This window comes from Lissotriton helveticus, chromosome 3_1, assembly GCF_964261635.1.
Source record: "Lissotriton helveticus chromosome 3_1, aLisHel1.1, whole genome shotgun sequence".
Classification (NCBI taxonomy): Eukaryota; Metazoa; Chordata; class Amphibia; order Caudata; family Salamandridae; genus Lissotriton; species Lissotriton helveticus.
This window is the reverse complement of record NC_136061.1, coordinates 632,682,924-632,696,056: the sequence shown is the minus strand read 5'-3', so window position 1 is coordinate 632,696,056 and position 13,133 is coordinate 632,682,924. Positions and strand designations below refer to the sequence as shown.

At 44.3% G+C, this 13,133-nt stretch overlaps 1 protein-coding gene across 2 annotated transcripts in view; it reads right to left on the bottom strand.

The window, feature by feature from the left end:
• The window catches only part of KCNQ4 (potassium voltage-gated channel subfamily Q member 4), a 1,096,614-nt gene that overhangs the window by 119,486 nt on the left and 963,995 nt on the right, over positions 1 to 13,133 (bottom strand). For both annotated transcript variants that reach the window (XM_078680638.1, XM_078680639.1), the window contains 2 exons: positions 8,675 to 8,895; positions 3,354 to 3,456 (listed from right to left, as the gene is read on the bottom strand). In XM_078680638.1, the coding sequence (XP_078536764.1) occupies positions 3,354 to 3,456; positions 8,675 to 8,895 (324 nt within the window). The remainder of the gene's footprint in view (positions 1 to 3,353; positions 3,457 to 8,674; positions 8,896 to 13,133) is intronic.

Genomic DNA, 13,133 nt, shown 5'->3' with positions numbered 1-13,133 from the left:
CCTATCCACCACTTAAAATGTGCTTGCATGGTTCACTATACTAATTCAAAACTAATCCTCTATGGGTCCCGGAGTAGTGTGCTAATCGCCGAAAAAGCGCTTCGACACCTCGTCAGGGGTAATAAGCGCTATATAAATGAAATTACAATACAAGACATGTGCCATGGTGCAAGTGTGCCTGCATTACAGTCAAGATTGTTTTGTGCAGGAAGGAACACCTTCCTGCACAAAAACAATCTTCAGAGGCATTTCTCTCTCAGGTACAGAGAGAAAATAATGAGGAGAAATAAACATATTTCTCCTCGTGATGCCTCAGTTGGGGTGGTATAACATTTTGATGCACTCCAAATTTTTATTAGCTTAGAAAATCTGGATTGGTGCCAAAATTCATGGGTGAATGTGTGGGACCGCCCGCACTCCATGCAAGGAACGCCTTCCCAACGCAGAGTAACTTAAAGCAGAGATTTGTGCTGCCTCGCTTTACTCTGGTATTACTGAGCCACGGAGAGCCACTCAAGGTAAATCGGGCTTAGCCCCTTGTGTTGCTTTGTGTCACCTTGCATGATGCCAGGGCAATGCAAGTACTTGATGAGTCTGGCCCATGGTTTCCAGTCTGCCTAACACAGATACTTCTCTCATGACAAAGAGTTGAATGTTACTGTCGGAGTGGTGCTTCAGACCGTAGTCTGCTTGATTTGGGACTGGTCACATTTTGACTACAGCCTTTGTGAGTATGCACACCTGATTGTGGCTTTGGCAGCCTGCAACCAGTACGTGCCTGCCGATTTCATTTTATTTTTCCTGGGCAGAATCGAAAGTTCACTGTTTATTTATTTATACATTTCTGAAGCACGCTGCTACCCCTTAGGATGATCTGGCCTTGAGGGCTCGGAGGAAGCTGACTGTCATGGAAATGCTATTAATGACTGACTGGAACAAATAGGTATTTAGTTGATGATGTAATGAGAGATGATAAAAAATTAAAGTGCAGGGAAAAAGGCTGAGCATTTCAATGGTTTGCAGTAAGGCAGGAAAAGAATTGCCTTCCCCTAAGAGCTCAGGAAACGTGAAGACACAGAAGCAGAAAGGAGTTGATGGAACGCTGCAGTTTGTTGGAAACATAGTGTACCGGCCTCTCACAGAGACTGGAACAACCCGCTCCATGAAGTGCCCGGTGGTAGATGCAGAGCGCCTTGGAGAGAGTACCTTTAGTAATGGGAAGCCAATGCGGGACCTCCAGATGATGAGAGATGGGGGTGATTACAGGAAGACTAACAGTGAGACAGCTGCAGGATTTTGGATCTAATTAATATGTTTAAGAATGCAGTTGGAAGAGCCTAGAAGGAGGCAGTAGCAGTAGTCTAGTTGGGAAAATATGAAACGTTGAATGAGCTGCTGGAGAGAGATGTGAGGAAAATAAAAGACCTTCCTAAGTGCTTTGATAATAAAGAAGCAGGCTGGTGAAACTTCATTGACCTGAGTCTTGAGGGATGTGAAAAATCAAAACTCCTACAGTCCCGGAACCTGGTGTGAGTCTCGAGCAGGTTGCCCTGCCGCGAGAGAGATGGTTAGTAGTTGTTTTGGCAGCAATGGCAGGGACGATGGCGTAGTACAAGCAGAGGTGGTCTCCTGCTCATTATTTTGCACACTGGTCAGGGCCGAATTGTAGGTACCAAGGGGCATATTTACAAGCCCCTTGCGCTTCATTTACACGGCTGTTGCGTCACTTTTGTGACACAGCGGCGGCACAAATCCTGCGCCATGGTGCGGTGTACTTACAACGTGACGCATCTGGGAGATGCGTCACGGGGCGTTCTGGCGGGGGGGGGCGTTCTGGCGCAGGAACGCCTCCTAAAAGTGGCTGAGTGAAATCTACAAGATTTCACTCAGTCACTTTTAGGCCAATGCTGTATCAAAACCCTGCGCCTGCTTGAAGCAGGCGTAAGGATTGACGCAGCATTAGAAGAATAGGCCCCCCCAGAACATTGCTGGAGCTGCGTCGCGCTTGCGACGCAACTCCAGCAATGCGCCGCCTTTACGGCACAGATGCGTGACGCATCTGTGCCGTTTTTGCCCCATGGTGCGCCGCATTGTAAATGCGGCGCATCATGGGTGGCGGGGGCATGGCGCACAATTACTGGCGCATCCCTGCTGATATGCAGGGATGCGTCAGTAATTGTAAATCTGCCCCCCAGTTTCGACAGAATGGCTAATTACTAGTATGTGATGTGCGACCACGTCAAGGCGGCGCTGAGCTCAAAGAGGAGTATACGCACTTTACCTCCCTTTGTCCAGGGAAAGACGAAGATCATCTGTGCAGGCCAGAAGAGCAGAATCTGTTTCATGTGGCGGACGATACCCTGACTGCACTTCATGAAGTGTGTGGCTGCTTTCAACGAAATACGAAAGTTACTTGTTGGTCACGGATTCAAATATTTTATTAGAAAAATTGAGAATTCAAGCATTTCAGTGAGGAGTTGAGATGCACCCGCTGCTCTCATAGCACTATACGAATTTTAAATGTATTTTCCCCTTGCTTATTTGAGCGTATTCATTTAAAAATGTTAACCATTAGTCCCAGTTAAACTATGTATTCGTTTGAAATATATGTTTCGGTCTAATCTAATGTTGCTATTTAGCCTGAGTGTTTTGTGATGCAGGAGTTTGTTCTCGTTGTTTATTGTAACACACACCTCTTAGGTCTGATCTGGTTGAGAAAGACTGGTGCCTCCGTCACGGAGCTGTGACAGTAGCACGCACCCTTCCTTACACTATAGTTCTGCAGCACCACTGCCCTGGGGAACCCCTAACACTCAGCAACATTGCCTAATGTGATCAATGTACCCGACTGGCTGCGCTGTGCTTGTAGAACCTCTTACTGGACAAGAATGAATCAAATGGCTGCTGTTTGAACTCTCATGGTGACAACCTGGCCAAATGGTTGCTGACTGTCAGCGCTGCTCCAAGGTCTGCTGCCACATCTGCAAGAGACGGAGGCAGGTACAATACTCTGCTTACGCTCATGAGGCTGGCCTCAACAATGCCAGTAAATAAAGTGAAAGTTATTCAAAGTGCTTCTGTGAGATTCTAGGCACTCGTAGCATGGCTGAAGGAAAACACTGCGCGCGACAGGAGCTGTGACCTTATTCCAACCTTACATGCCTGCTAGGAATTAAAACAATGGAACACTTACATCTGGATAGTGTTTTATGTACAGCAAATGTGACAGAGCAGCCATTTTGGATCAGGCGTTGTATATCCGCGTGAGGTATGTCTGTTGTAAGCAACAGGAATGTGTAATGTAAGATGTCTTATACTGACACCCCTTCACATTGATATGACATGGCACTCACCTCACAGCTCGGATGAGGGTCTTCACGGTAGGCATGATGTCTTCCACGGTGAGGTCACTGTGGTACCCCTTTTCGTCCACACTGTCTTCACCGGTGCCCTCAACTAATCACAGAAAACAAGAGTTAGAATATCCTTTCAGGGAAAGAAATATGTATTACCCCCTCCCTAGAGAAGATGTGATCCTGTGGCTAGCACGGAAACAGTAACACTACCAGGATATCTCCACGACAAACGTGTATCCTGATTCCTGAGTAAACAAGTTCATCTATTTTTGCCCAAGTTCACTTTTCTATTGCAAATGTTTCATGGGCTAAAATAGCAGGACATTGGCATACCGTAGTCCGCAAAACAGTAAATACAAATTGCTTGGACTTTGGGAAAAAGAATATGAGTCATATTTATTAATATGTCACGCAACGCATCAAGTCACCTTACTGCGTTGTGCTGTGTGACAGGGCAGGAATATCTTACATTTTACACAATACGGCGCATCCCTGCCTTTTCCTAGAGCTGGTGCACAATGTGCTGCATGGTGCTTATGCAGGTCCTCTTGCCCAATGGTGCAAGGGTGCCTGTGTTGTAAGCAAAGTTGGTTTTGCACAAAAACAATCCCCTGACACATTTTCATCTTTCTATGTGTGCATATGGCGCATTCCCAATTCTTCTGCTTATGGTAAATATGGGAATGCTCCAAAATCCATAGGTGTTGCAAAAGACCCACACAACACCCATGGAACGCATCCCGGGGGGATAGTGACGCAATGCAGGGAGTAGTGCAGTCAGTAGGTCATGGGGCCTAGAGCAAGGAAGGAAATGGACTCCCTGGTGCTGTGAAGTACAGCAATAATCGGGGGTCAGTGGGGCCCACTGGCCTCTCGGCTCCGGTGCCACTGCACCTGCAGCACCAATGGAAAACAAGACCCCTGCCTGTGATATAATTTCTAATGATCACGAGCAGCACACTGTGTTCTAAATTCATAGGCCCAGGGACGTGACGCAGGCCTCTGCAGACTCTGTGGAGCGGGGTGGGGGGGGGGAGAGGGGGCTCTACTCTTCAGGGAGCCCCTATTGAGTCAAGAGCAATGAATATCTGTGAGATATGGGAGACTCAGGGGTCCTCATAACAGTCTGCAGGGGGGGCCATCATTTTCTGTTATGTCACTGCATTGGCCTTGGGCGCTCCTGAACATACTGAGTTTCTGCTGAGTAGGCTGCTTCTTCACAAATGTACCAAACTCATGGAAATTAAAGGCGTTCAAGAAATCTGTTTCTGTGTAAAAGTGTGAGGGTATCGAACGGCCTTATAATCACATACATGAGCTCAGATGTACTGCTCTGTGCCCGTGCACATGTTATGTACAGAGACTGGGGGTGTTTTCGTATTATAGGCTGTGTTTGAGATAGGTTTGTGTCTGTGAGCAGGTGCTCGTGTTAATGGGACGGTTACTACGTCAGTGTGTTGGTGTGCGTGGAAGTAGAGGTATTTATAGGGACCGGAGGTCATCTAACTGCGGGTGGGAGGACCACCCCGTCTCTGGATATAGACCCAGCATGTGAGTGTGTTCATGCACGTGCGTCCGTGGGTATGTTCTGCTGTCTGTGGGCACATGCGTGTGTGGCTGTATGTCAGTCAGTGCATTTGTATGCAACGGTGCGATTGCACCTATGCCTACTGGCACACATCTATGTGGATGTGCCAGAAAAGTGGCATGCGAACCAGAGCTTCTTTTCAAAATCGGATAAATACTGTTAACAGGAACTATAGTCAACTAAAAGGAAAAAACAGAGTTACTGTGGGTGCTGCTCTCTGTCAAACCACTGCTTTACTGATGTGTCCAGATTAGAGCAGTTTCCCGCACCGTACCGCCAGGGGGCGCTCTAGCATTGTTATTGCCTGGCTCGACGAAGGGACTTACACCAAAAATATATTTTTGTAACAAATTAATAAGTGGCACAACGAAATTATAAACGTTAACAAAAATTCATATTTGTAAGTTATATTTTTACTCCTCTGAATAGAGTCTAATCAAGAATGCGAATTATATGTTTTGCTCCTTTGCAAAATATATTTCCAATTTTCAAAAGTAGGATGTAAAATGGTACTACTTAAAAATCTCAACATGTGGGATGTCCCTGTGGATATTTACCTTTTTACATAGTTATTTACCCACTTTGGTGGATATGTTCTCATTTCTTCGAGGATCTACTATGCATAGGTGCCTATAAGGGGTTATGTACTTGTTGCTGAAAGTACAAGTATTTGGGTGTGTGCCTAAGACCAGGGGCATGTACCATTGTGCGAATGTAACACTCCAGTGTGGTGGTTCGTACCTCTGGAGTTCACTCATGTGGTTGTAACTATAAAAACATGTAAGAGTATGAAATGGAATGAGGACCGGAGTTATTACTACTTGCTGCGTTTAATTTATGCACTCGATCCATAACTTTTTTTTTTTATAATCTGAGTACGAAATCATAATTGTATTATTTAAAGTCTACACTGCAACATAGGATTTTCTGTTAAAATCTCATCAGCATGGGACTATAGAGGGACAATGGAGTAGTTTAAGGGCTTAGAACAAACGAGCGGGATCGAATATTTTTTTTTAGTTTTTGTTCTTTTGTCTTTAAATAGTCGTATTGGAAAATGCCTCTCACTCCGCCCCCTTTCACACTATGCATATGTAAAGTCTGTGTATTAGTGTGGCCAGGGCCCGGTTTCAGATCTAAGGTTCATTGACAAATATACATCGAATGGCAGCAGCTGGACCTACAGGAAGTGCAATCTGCTGGTCTGCAGGATACGAGGACAGGTGATACAGCAGTGAAAACAAGCTTCTGATTGACAGATCAGGACTTTGAGGATGCTGACGTGGAATGTCATTTAAATGTGAACAATGCAGAACTGCATAGTCGCTCACTCACCCGTCTATATGCTGCTCTCAGTGAGGTAAGCACTCGCACCACAGATCTGTCTGTAACCCACAAGTTACTCATGTCTTTACTGTAAACAATGGCAAATTGTACAAGTCATCCCTGCTGAATCTGGTCTGCTGGGGATGGAAGAATGTGCTTACTGGCTTCTGTGAGAGACAGAAGTTTGCTTCGCTACTGCCCTAGTGTACTTGTTGAAGAAGAAAGCTTGCCCTGCTGCTGCATGAGTTGTATGTGAAAGGGAAAGGTTGCACTGTTCCTTCCCTGGTTGTACTTGTACTGTGAAGGCGGGACACTGTTTCTAACCAAGGCGAGGTTCCATTGCTGTTGCCCGTCATGTGAAAAAACTGTGGGCCTCGTTTATGAAAAGTGACGCATCGCTGCGTGAAAACAGCGATGCGGCACTTTTCATTGCGCCCTCCTTGCGACACCAATGATGCATCAAATTTACAGTATGACGCATCATGTCGCAAGGAGTTACAGATACGTCAGTAGTTCTGACGTATCTGTATGTGCAAAAGTGATGCACGGCCTCATAAATGAGGCCGTGTGAATTTAATGAATGCACTTGCATAATATTCCCTGTGATCCAGGGACTGTTTCAAAATGTTTGACTCTCGATACTCAGACTGAGGAAGGTGCACTATTTCACAGGGGCTTTGTTAAAGTGCAGAAACATATCGATGTAAAAGAGCAGCACAGTGCATTGCTCGACCATTCTGTTTTTAATTGTGTGGTATGGAGACACCAAGACACAATTTTAATAAAAGTTTGGAAATTTTACAAAGGGAGAACATAAATGTCGATATGAGAGACATAACCTCACCCCAACTATGGACCCCATAACTAGAAGACTATACACCCAGTAGGCTGTAGTACTCACTGATGTTCCCATGTGCTAGGTGTGGAGCCCATTGAGGAAAATAACACACTAGGTTGGTGATGGTGTTTGTCATTTTACGTGAGTACATGAATGTATTGTAATTTTATAAGACTAGCTGTTCCTTCCAGGGTTGTTGTACATCTTGTATGTTATGTCAGTGGAAAATGTTAAACAGTCTTTTTAACTCCTCTTACCCCCACCCTCTTTACTGTTAGCAATGTGTTCTATCTACTCTCTTTCAGCGAGAGAACCATGCAATGCTCCTCCTGCTGCTGCCACCTGTCCTTCACTCATTCTTTGTGTTAGGGAACATTGTACTGCTGCCGTCCCTTGTTATTTCTTTGTTGTATAGCTTGGTATAAAACTTTCCAATACATAAAATGCAAAACGATGTGCATTGCCAATGCTTGTTTTAATGCATAATGTGAACAAAAGAGTGAACCCTCACAAAATATTTAAGAAGAGTATACCTTTGGTTTTATGTGTGAAAAAAACAGGTTTTTAAAATGGATTTTGTGACTTGCTAACGATTCAAAACCTAGTTGAGAAGTAACTTTGTGTCACGTATAACCCCTTCATGCCAATTCAGGCGTTTTAGCCAACAGCTCTTTATACTATTTTTTTTTTAGCACATAACAACTATTTTAAAAGCAAAACTACAAGCCCCACAATTCAACATGCTGTTGACTGAAAAGCCAGGGATGGCTGACAGTATCATACATCATAGTTCTCCCCTCTTGCCTATTTTTTTTCCCTCATGTTTATGCTATGCTTTTGTATTCATGTAATTCCTTTAACTACGCTCCATAACTGATATCACTTTGTAACCATGTTCTGTAACAATGTTTCTTCCTCATGTAGGGCGCTCTGATACCTCCGGGTCTAGCAGGCGCTATATAAAACTCAATAAATAAATAGTGCCATTGCGCAGACTTGTGAAATGTGAAAATAAATGGATTTCCTGGCATTCTGTCTTTTTCCTAGTAGGCAATCCAGAAGTAAACACGGGTGAACATGGCTACGGTAGCCTTCCAAATGCAGAGCTAGGGGGCTAACATTAACACTCACTGGAATAACATTATCTGTGTGCTAAAAGGACATTATTTCACACAACAATTCGAGTTATAGCGGCTTAATCTGTACCGGACTGTAGTCTTTTCCTGAGCCCCTCCTAGGCCCACAGGCGTGTGTTATTTAGCTGGAGCACCCTTAATCCACATTGCGATTAAAGGCCTAGACGTTCGGGAGCTGGAATGCCACTTTTAGATTGTGGACAAGACTGATTTGCATATAATTCGTCTCTGGCTCGAGTGGTCCAGAAAAGCAACACAAAAAAAAAACACGAACCCAATGAAACCCAGAGTTTACAAGTGGCTGGGATTAATTCATGGACTGGACCTATCAGTTTTGTTTTTAAATGCGTGCATGGCGCCATGTCTAAACAGACCTATTCCAACCTCTCCCTTGCATCTCTCCCTTACATCCCTCCATTGCATGCCTCACCATCCGCTTGCGGCCGGGACTTCAGCCGAAGCGACGCTCGGAATCGGGTCCGGTCGTTGAAGCTCCAGCTCTTCTGCACCTTGGTGGAGTTGGTGGTGGCCTCGGTCATGTTCTCGGCGGTGGGGGACTGGCGCACATTTGGGGCAAGGTACTGCTTCCCGCGGATCCCCTGCCTCTGCGAGCTGCTCATCCGGAGCCGGTCCTTCAGGCCGATCTTACTGCTAGTGGAAGGGCAGAAAGAGACAGGTAAGTACCAAGGGTGACTATGGATGGGGGTGTAGGAGGAGGATCTGGAGAGCAGAAAGTATCACGGGGCAGATATAAAAAGAAGAGTAAGACGTAGACAACACTTGACACATCACAAAAAACACGCACAACGCGGTGCTGAAGAAGTGAGACACACAGGTGCTGGGGTCTTGCCTGTCCTATCGGAATGGAGTTCTCCGGGCTTGAAGAACGGGTCGCCTTTCTGGGATTTTATGTATTACTTCAAGCATAAGCCACAGAATAGAAAGAAGAGAAAAGATAACAAACATGCTGTCGCCTAAACATGGCTGCCTTTTACCTGCAATACAAATCTAAAATGTTTAAAAAATGAACCTTTGCATTTAATTTTAATCAAACACAGTAAGGGTTGTTCCTAGCAGGCAAGTCATTTTACAAGAAGTAAAGAATCCCTTTATTAGTTTTAACACACATCTGAGCAAAATGTAATTATTACTTGTGCAAAGAATAGATATTGGCTTTGAATTACTGTAACCTGAAGACGTAATTTAAAAACACCTTCAAAAACACAAGTAAGGCTATAAGATATAAACCTGAAAAAAAGTTGTCATACCAGCACTAGATCTGAAGCTCACTTTTTTAAGTGCACCTGTGATCAAGAAAAAGCTGTCACTCACAGTGCAAGAGAGCCTATGGCACTTTGCGATCCAGGGCGCGCTACGAAATTAATTTTATTTATTAAATTGTTTACTTATCTCCAATTATCCATATTCCGGTTTTTAACACCCCTCACCCTGCCCCTCACCCACCCCGCCTTTCTGCCCCACCGTAACTCCCTCCACGGGCCGTGGCTGGTCACTGATAGGATTTCCTTTATCCTAGGACAATAAATCCTACAACTGTCTCTTGTGAGATATCCCTGGCAGTGTTTTCACCTGATTTACTTAAAGGCAATCTTTTATTTTATAAACTTTCTGTGTCTTCTCCAACACGAGAAACAGTTGTGAGATCTCTCACACTAAAAAGGTTGAGGTGTCTTTTATACTGTGAATCGAACTAGTATCCGACCACCCAATATCCCACACCAAACCACCATACTTAAATTACACATACCTATAAGGGTTCCCAGAGAGTTGCATATGTAATCAAATTACATTTATCTGCATTACTGGACCAATACATCTTCACCCATTTATTTTCATCGACAATATACCCTCCACAAACATACTGATATGTAATAGTTTTAAAAATGCGTTGCTATTTAAGTGTGACATTCAGACTAGGGACATAACTACCTGAATTACAAACCCCACTGGTTAGTCATGAGCGACACCAAAAATGAACTCGAAAATCTGCACCCACTTTATTGATGCCGGAAGATAATTTTGTTGTCAAAATTCTGAGATACAAATATTTTAAGCCTACGTGTGGCTTAAGTGAAATACATGCATAAATTGGCATATATTTTCTGGTACATATAAACAGTTGGTAGACAGAATTAATACAACAGATACCTCGCTTAGTTTATGAACACGTTTTTGGCTGTGCCTTATCGTCCAACATGGCCTCGTGAGTTGTGTTATTCCATGGGTGTAGCATTTGGGCCTGAAGTTTCATCTCAGATCACAGATGCGATTTTTGTACAGAATCTGCAGTGTGAATTCGATCATGGTGCAAAAATGGCATTCAGTAACATTTGCAGAATGTTGATATTAAGGCAGGAATTCTATTTGCAAATCCCTCTGATTGCCTGCAATTGCAGGAATACAGGTGGGACAGCCCCCCTTTCACATTTGTAAAATTACATGCAAAAGCAACATGGCAGCCCTGTCCCTTAAAGGGATATTAGTGCCAATATTTATTCAATTCAAGTACAGTGTGATTGAACATCCTCTTGGGGTGAACGTGGGGGAGGGTGGGGGGGCACCCACAGCTATTCCTCAGATGCTGGATGCTTACACCCATGAATTGGAAGAACCTGTCTTCCATGGGCAGCTTCCACAATGTGAATGCAATAACACCCCCTTTGAAGAGTGGGTGTCCATGCTCCTTTTTTTATTTGTTTTTTTACAAACCATAAGGAGTTGCAATATCTACTTCACAAGTTCCAAAGACATTTGCGACTCATAATGTACCTTTTGTGCTTTTAGAGTCATGCTTTTATGGTTGCAACGAGACTTCAGTTTGTCAATCGAGGCTTTGTGACAGCACAGACCTTTAGTACATCTGAGTCTATAGTCTTTCATTCCATACAAGCTGTTTTCAAGATGTCCTTTATGGTGAGAACTGTCATCCTACGAATGTGTGAGGTTCACTGGTTATAGGAATTGCCTTAAAAGAGACATTATCTTCTCAATCTCTTGTATCCAACAAAAGTTTTATTTTATATTCAAGTAATAGTAGGACCGGAGGTGGCTGAAGTGGATTGGAAAATGGGACCCTTTTTGAAGGAAAGCAAAGTTTTCAAGGTTCCCCAAGGAGAAGTTTCACTTCACCATATTTTTTTTTTTTAAATTTATTTATTTTGCATGTTTGTAAAGCGCTTGAATAAACTCCCAAAGGAGTATCTCCGCGCTGAGAGACACCAGAAGCAAAACCAGGACAGTATACTCGTGCAGAACGAAAGCTCATAAAGTAGCAGATCATTAAGTTCATATTAGCTTAGCTGGTTAGACCTGAAACAAAAAAGTTTTCAATAGTTTTCTGAAAACAAGATGCTCAGAACACTGTCTCAATTGGAGAGGGAGGCTATTCCACAAAGTAGGACCAACCACTGACAGGGCTTTGCCACCCATTCTAGTCCTGCCAACCCTAGGTATCCTTAGCAGCAACAACTCGCTTGACCTAAGGGAGCGAGTAGGAACATAAGGGACAAATTTCTTAGCTAGATAGGCAGGGCCTAGATCATGTAGTCCCTTATGTACAATACAGCAAGTCTTGAATTTCACTCTTTGGCGGATGGGTAGCCAATGGAGTTTCTGCAATAGAGGTTTGGATGAGGATCTGGGGGGAGCATTTAGAACCAGCCTAGCTGCAGTGTTTTGTACCACTTGCAGTCGGTCCAGCACCTCTTCGTTCGCGGACACCAGGAGACCATTACAGTAATCAAGTCGGCTGATCACTAGAGCCTGAACCAGAGTCTTTCTAATAGAGTCCGGAAGGAGTGGAAATATCCTGCGGAGGAGCCCTATCACATGAAAACAGGACCCCACCGTGTTATTTCCATGTTGTTTCATAGTCAACTCCGGCTCCAGACGTACCCCAAGGTTCTTGATTACTAGTTTAGGTTCAGGGACTGGTCCTAGATCTAAAGGCCACCAATCCGGGGACCATAGAATTTTGGCCTCACCGAAAAGCATCACCTCAGTCTTACCAACATTGCACTGAAGGAAGTTGGAAGACATCCACTGGGATACTGCTTTCATCCCCTCAGAGAAAGATTGTATAACCTCCGGGGTCAATGATTTAAAAGGAAAAAGCAGCTGAGTATCATCAGCATAAGACACTGGACAGAAACCAAAGGCTCTAGTTATATCTGCCAGGGGTGCCACATAGGTGTTAAAAAGAGTTGGACTCAGACATGAGCCCTGTGGCACCCCTTTGGTGATCTTAACCTCATCCGACCAAAATTCCCCCATGGTGACTCTTTGGGTGCGGTCGGAGAGAAAGCTCTTTATCCAGTCCAGTGCCTTGCCCCCAGTCCCTTCACAGTCAGGCGCTCGATCAAGATCTTATGAGAGATAGTATCGAATGCTGCCGATAAATCTAGCAGCACCAGGACAACGGAAACACCTCTGTCCTGGTACATACGAAGATCGTCAGTTATCGACAGCAGAGCAGTTTCGGTACACATTTTTGGCCTGAAACCAGACTGTGAAAGGTCAAGGCTTCCCGATAATTCCAGGAAGGTGGACAAATGCTTATTAGTGTGCTTTTCGATGATTTTACCCAGAAATGGTAGCAGGGAGATGGGTCTGAGATTGGACAAATTAGTCCAAGGGATGGCGGTGTTCTTCCGGATAGGTCTGACTAGAGCCTTTTTCCACTCACGTGGGACACATCCTGTTTCCAACGAGAGGTTCACCAGGCTCTGAATGTCCGGACCAAGCACTTTCCCCACCTCTCCCATTGATCTTGCTGGTAATAGATCAGAAGGGCTCCCACTTTTGATGTTATGACTCAATATCTCTACCTCTGGCAGAGTGATATTCGGAAAGTTAAGAAACAGATCAGA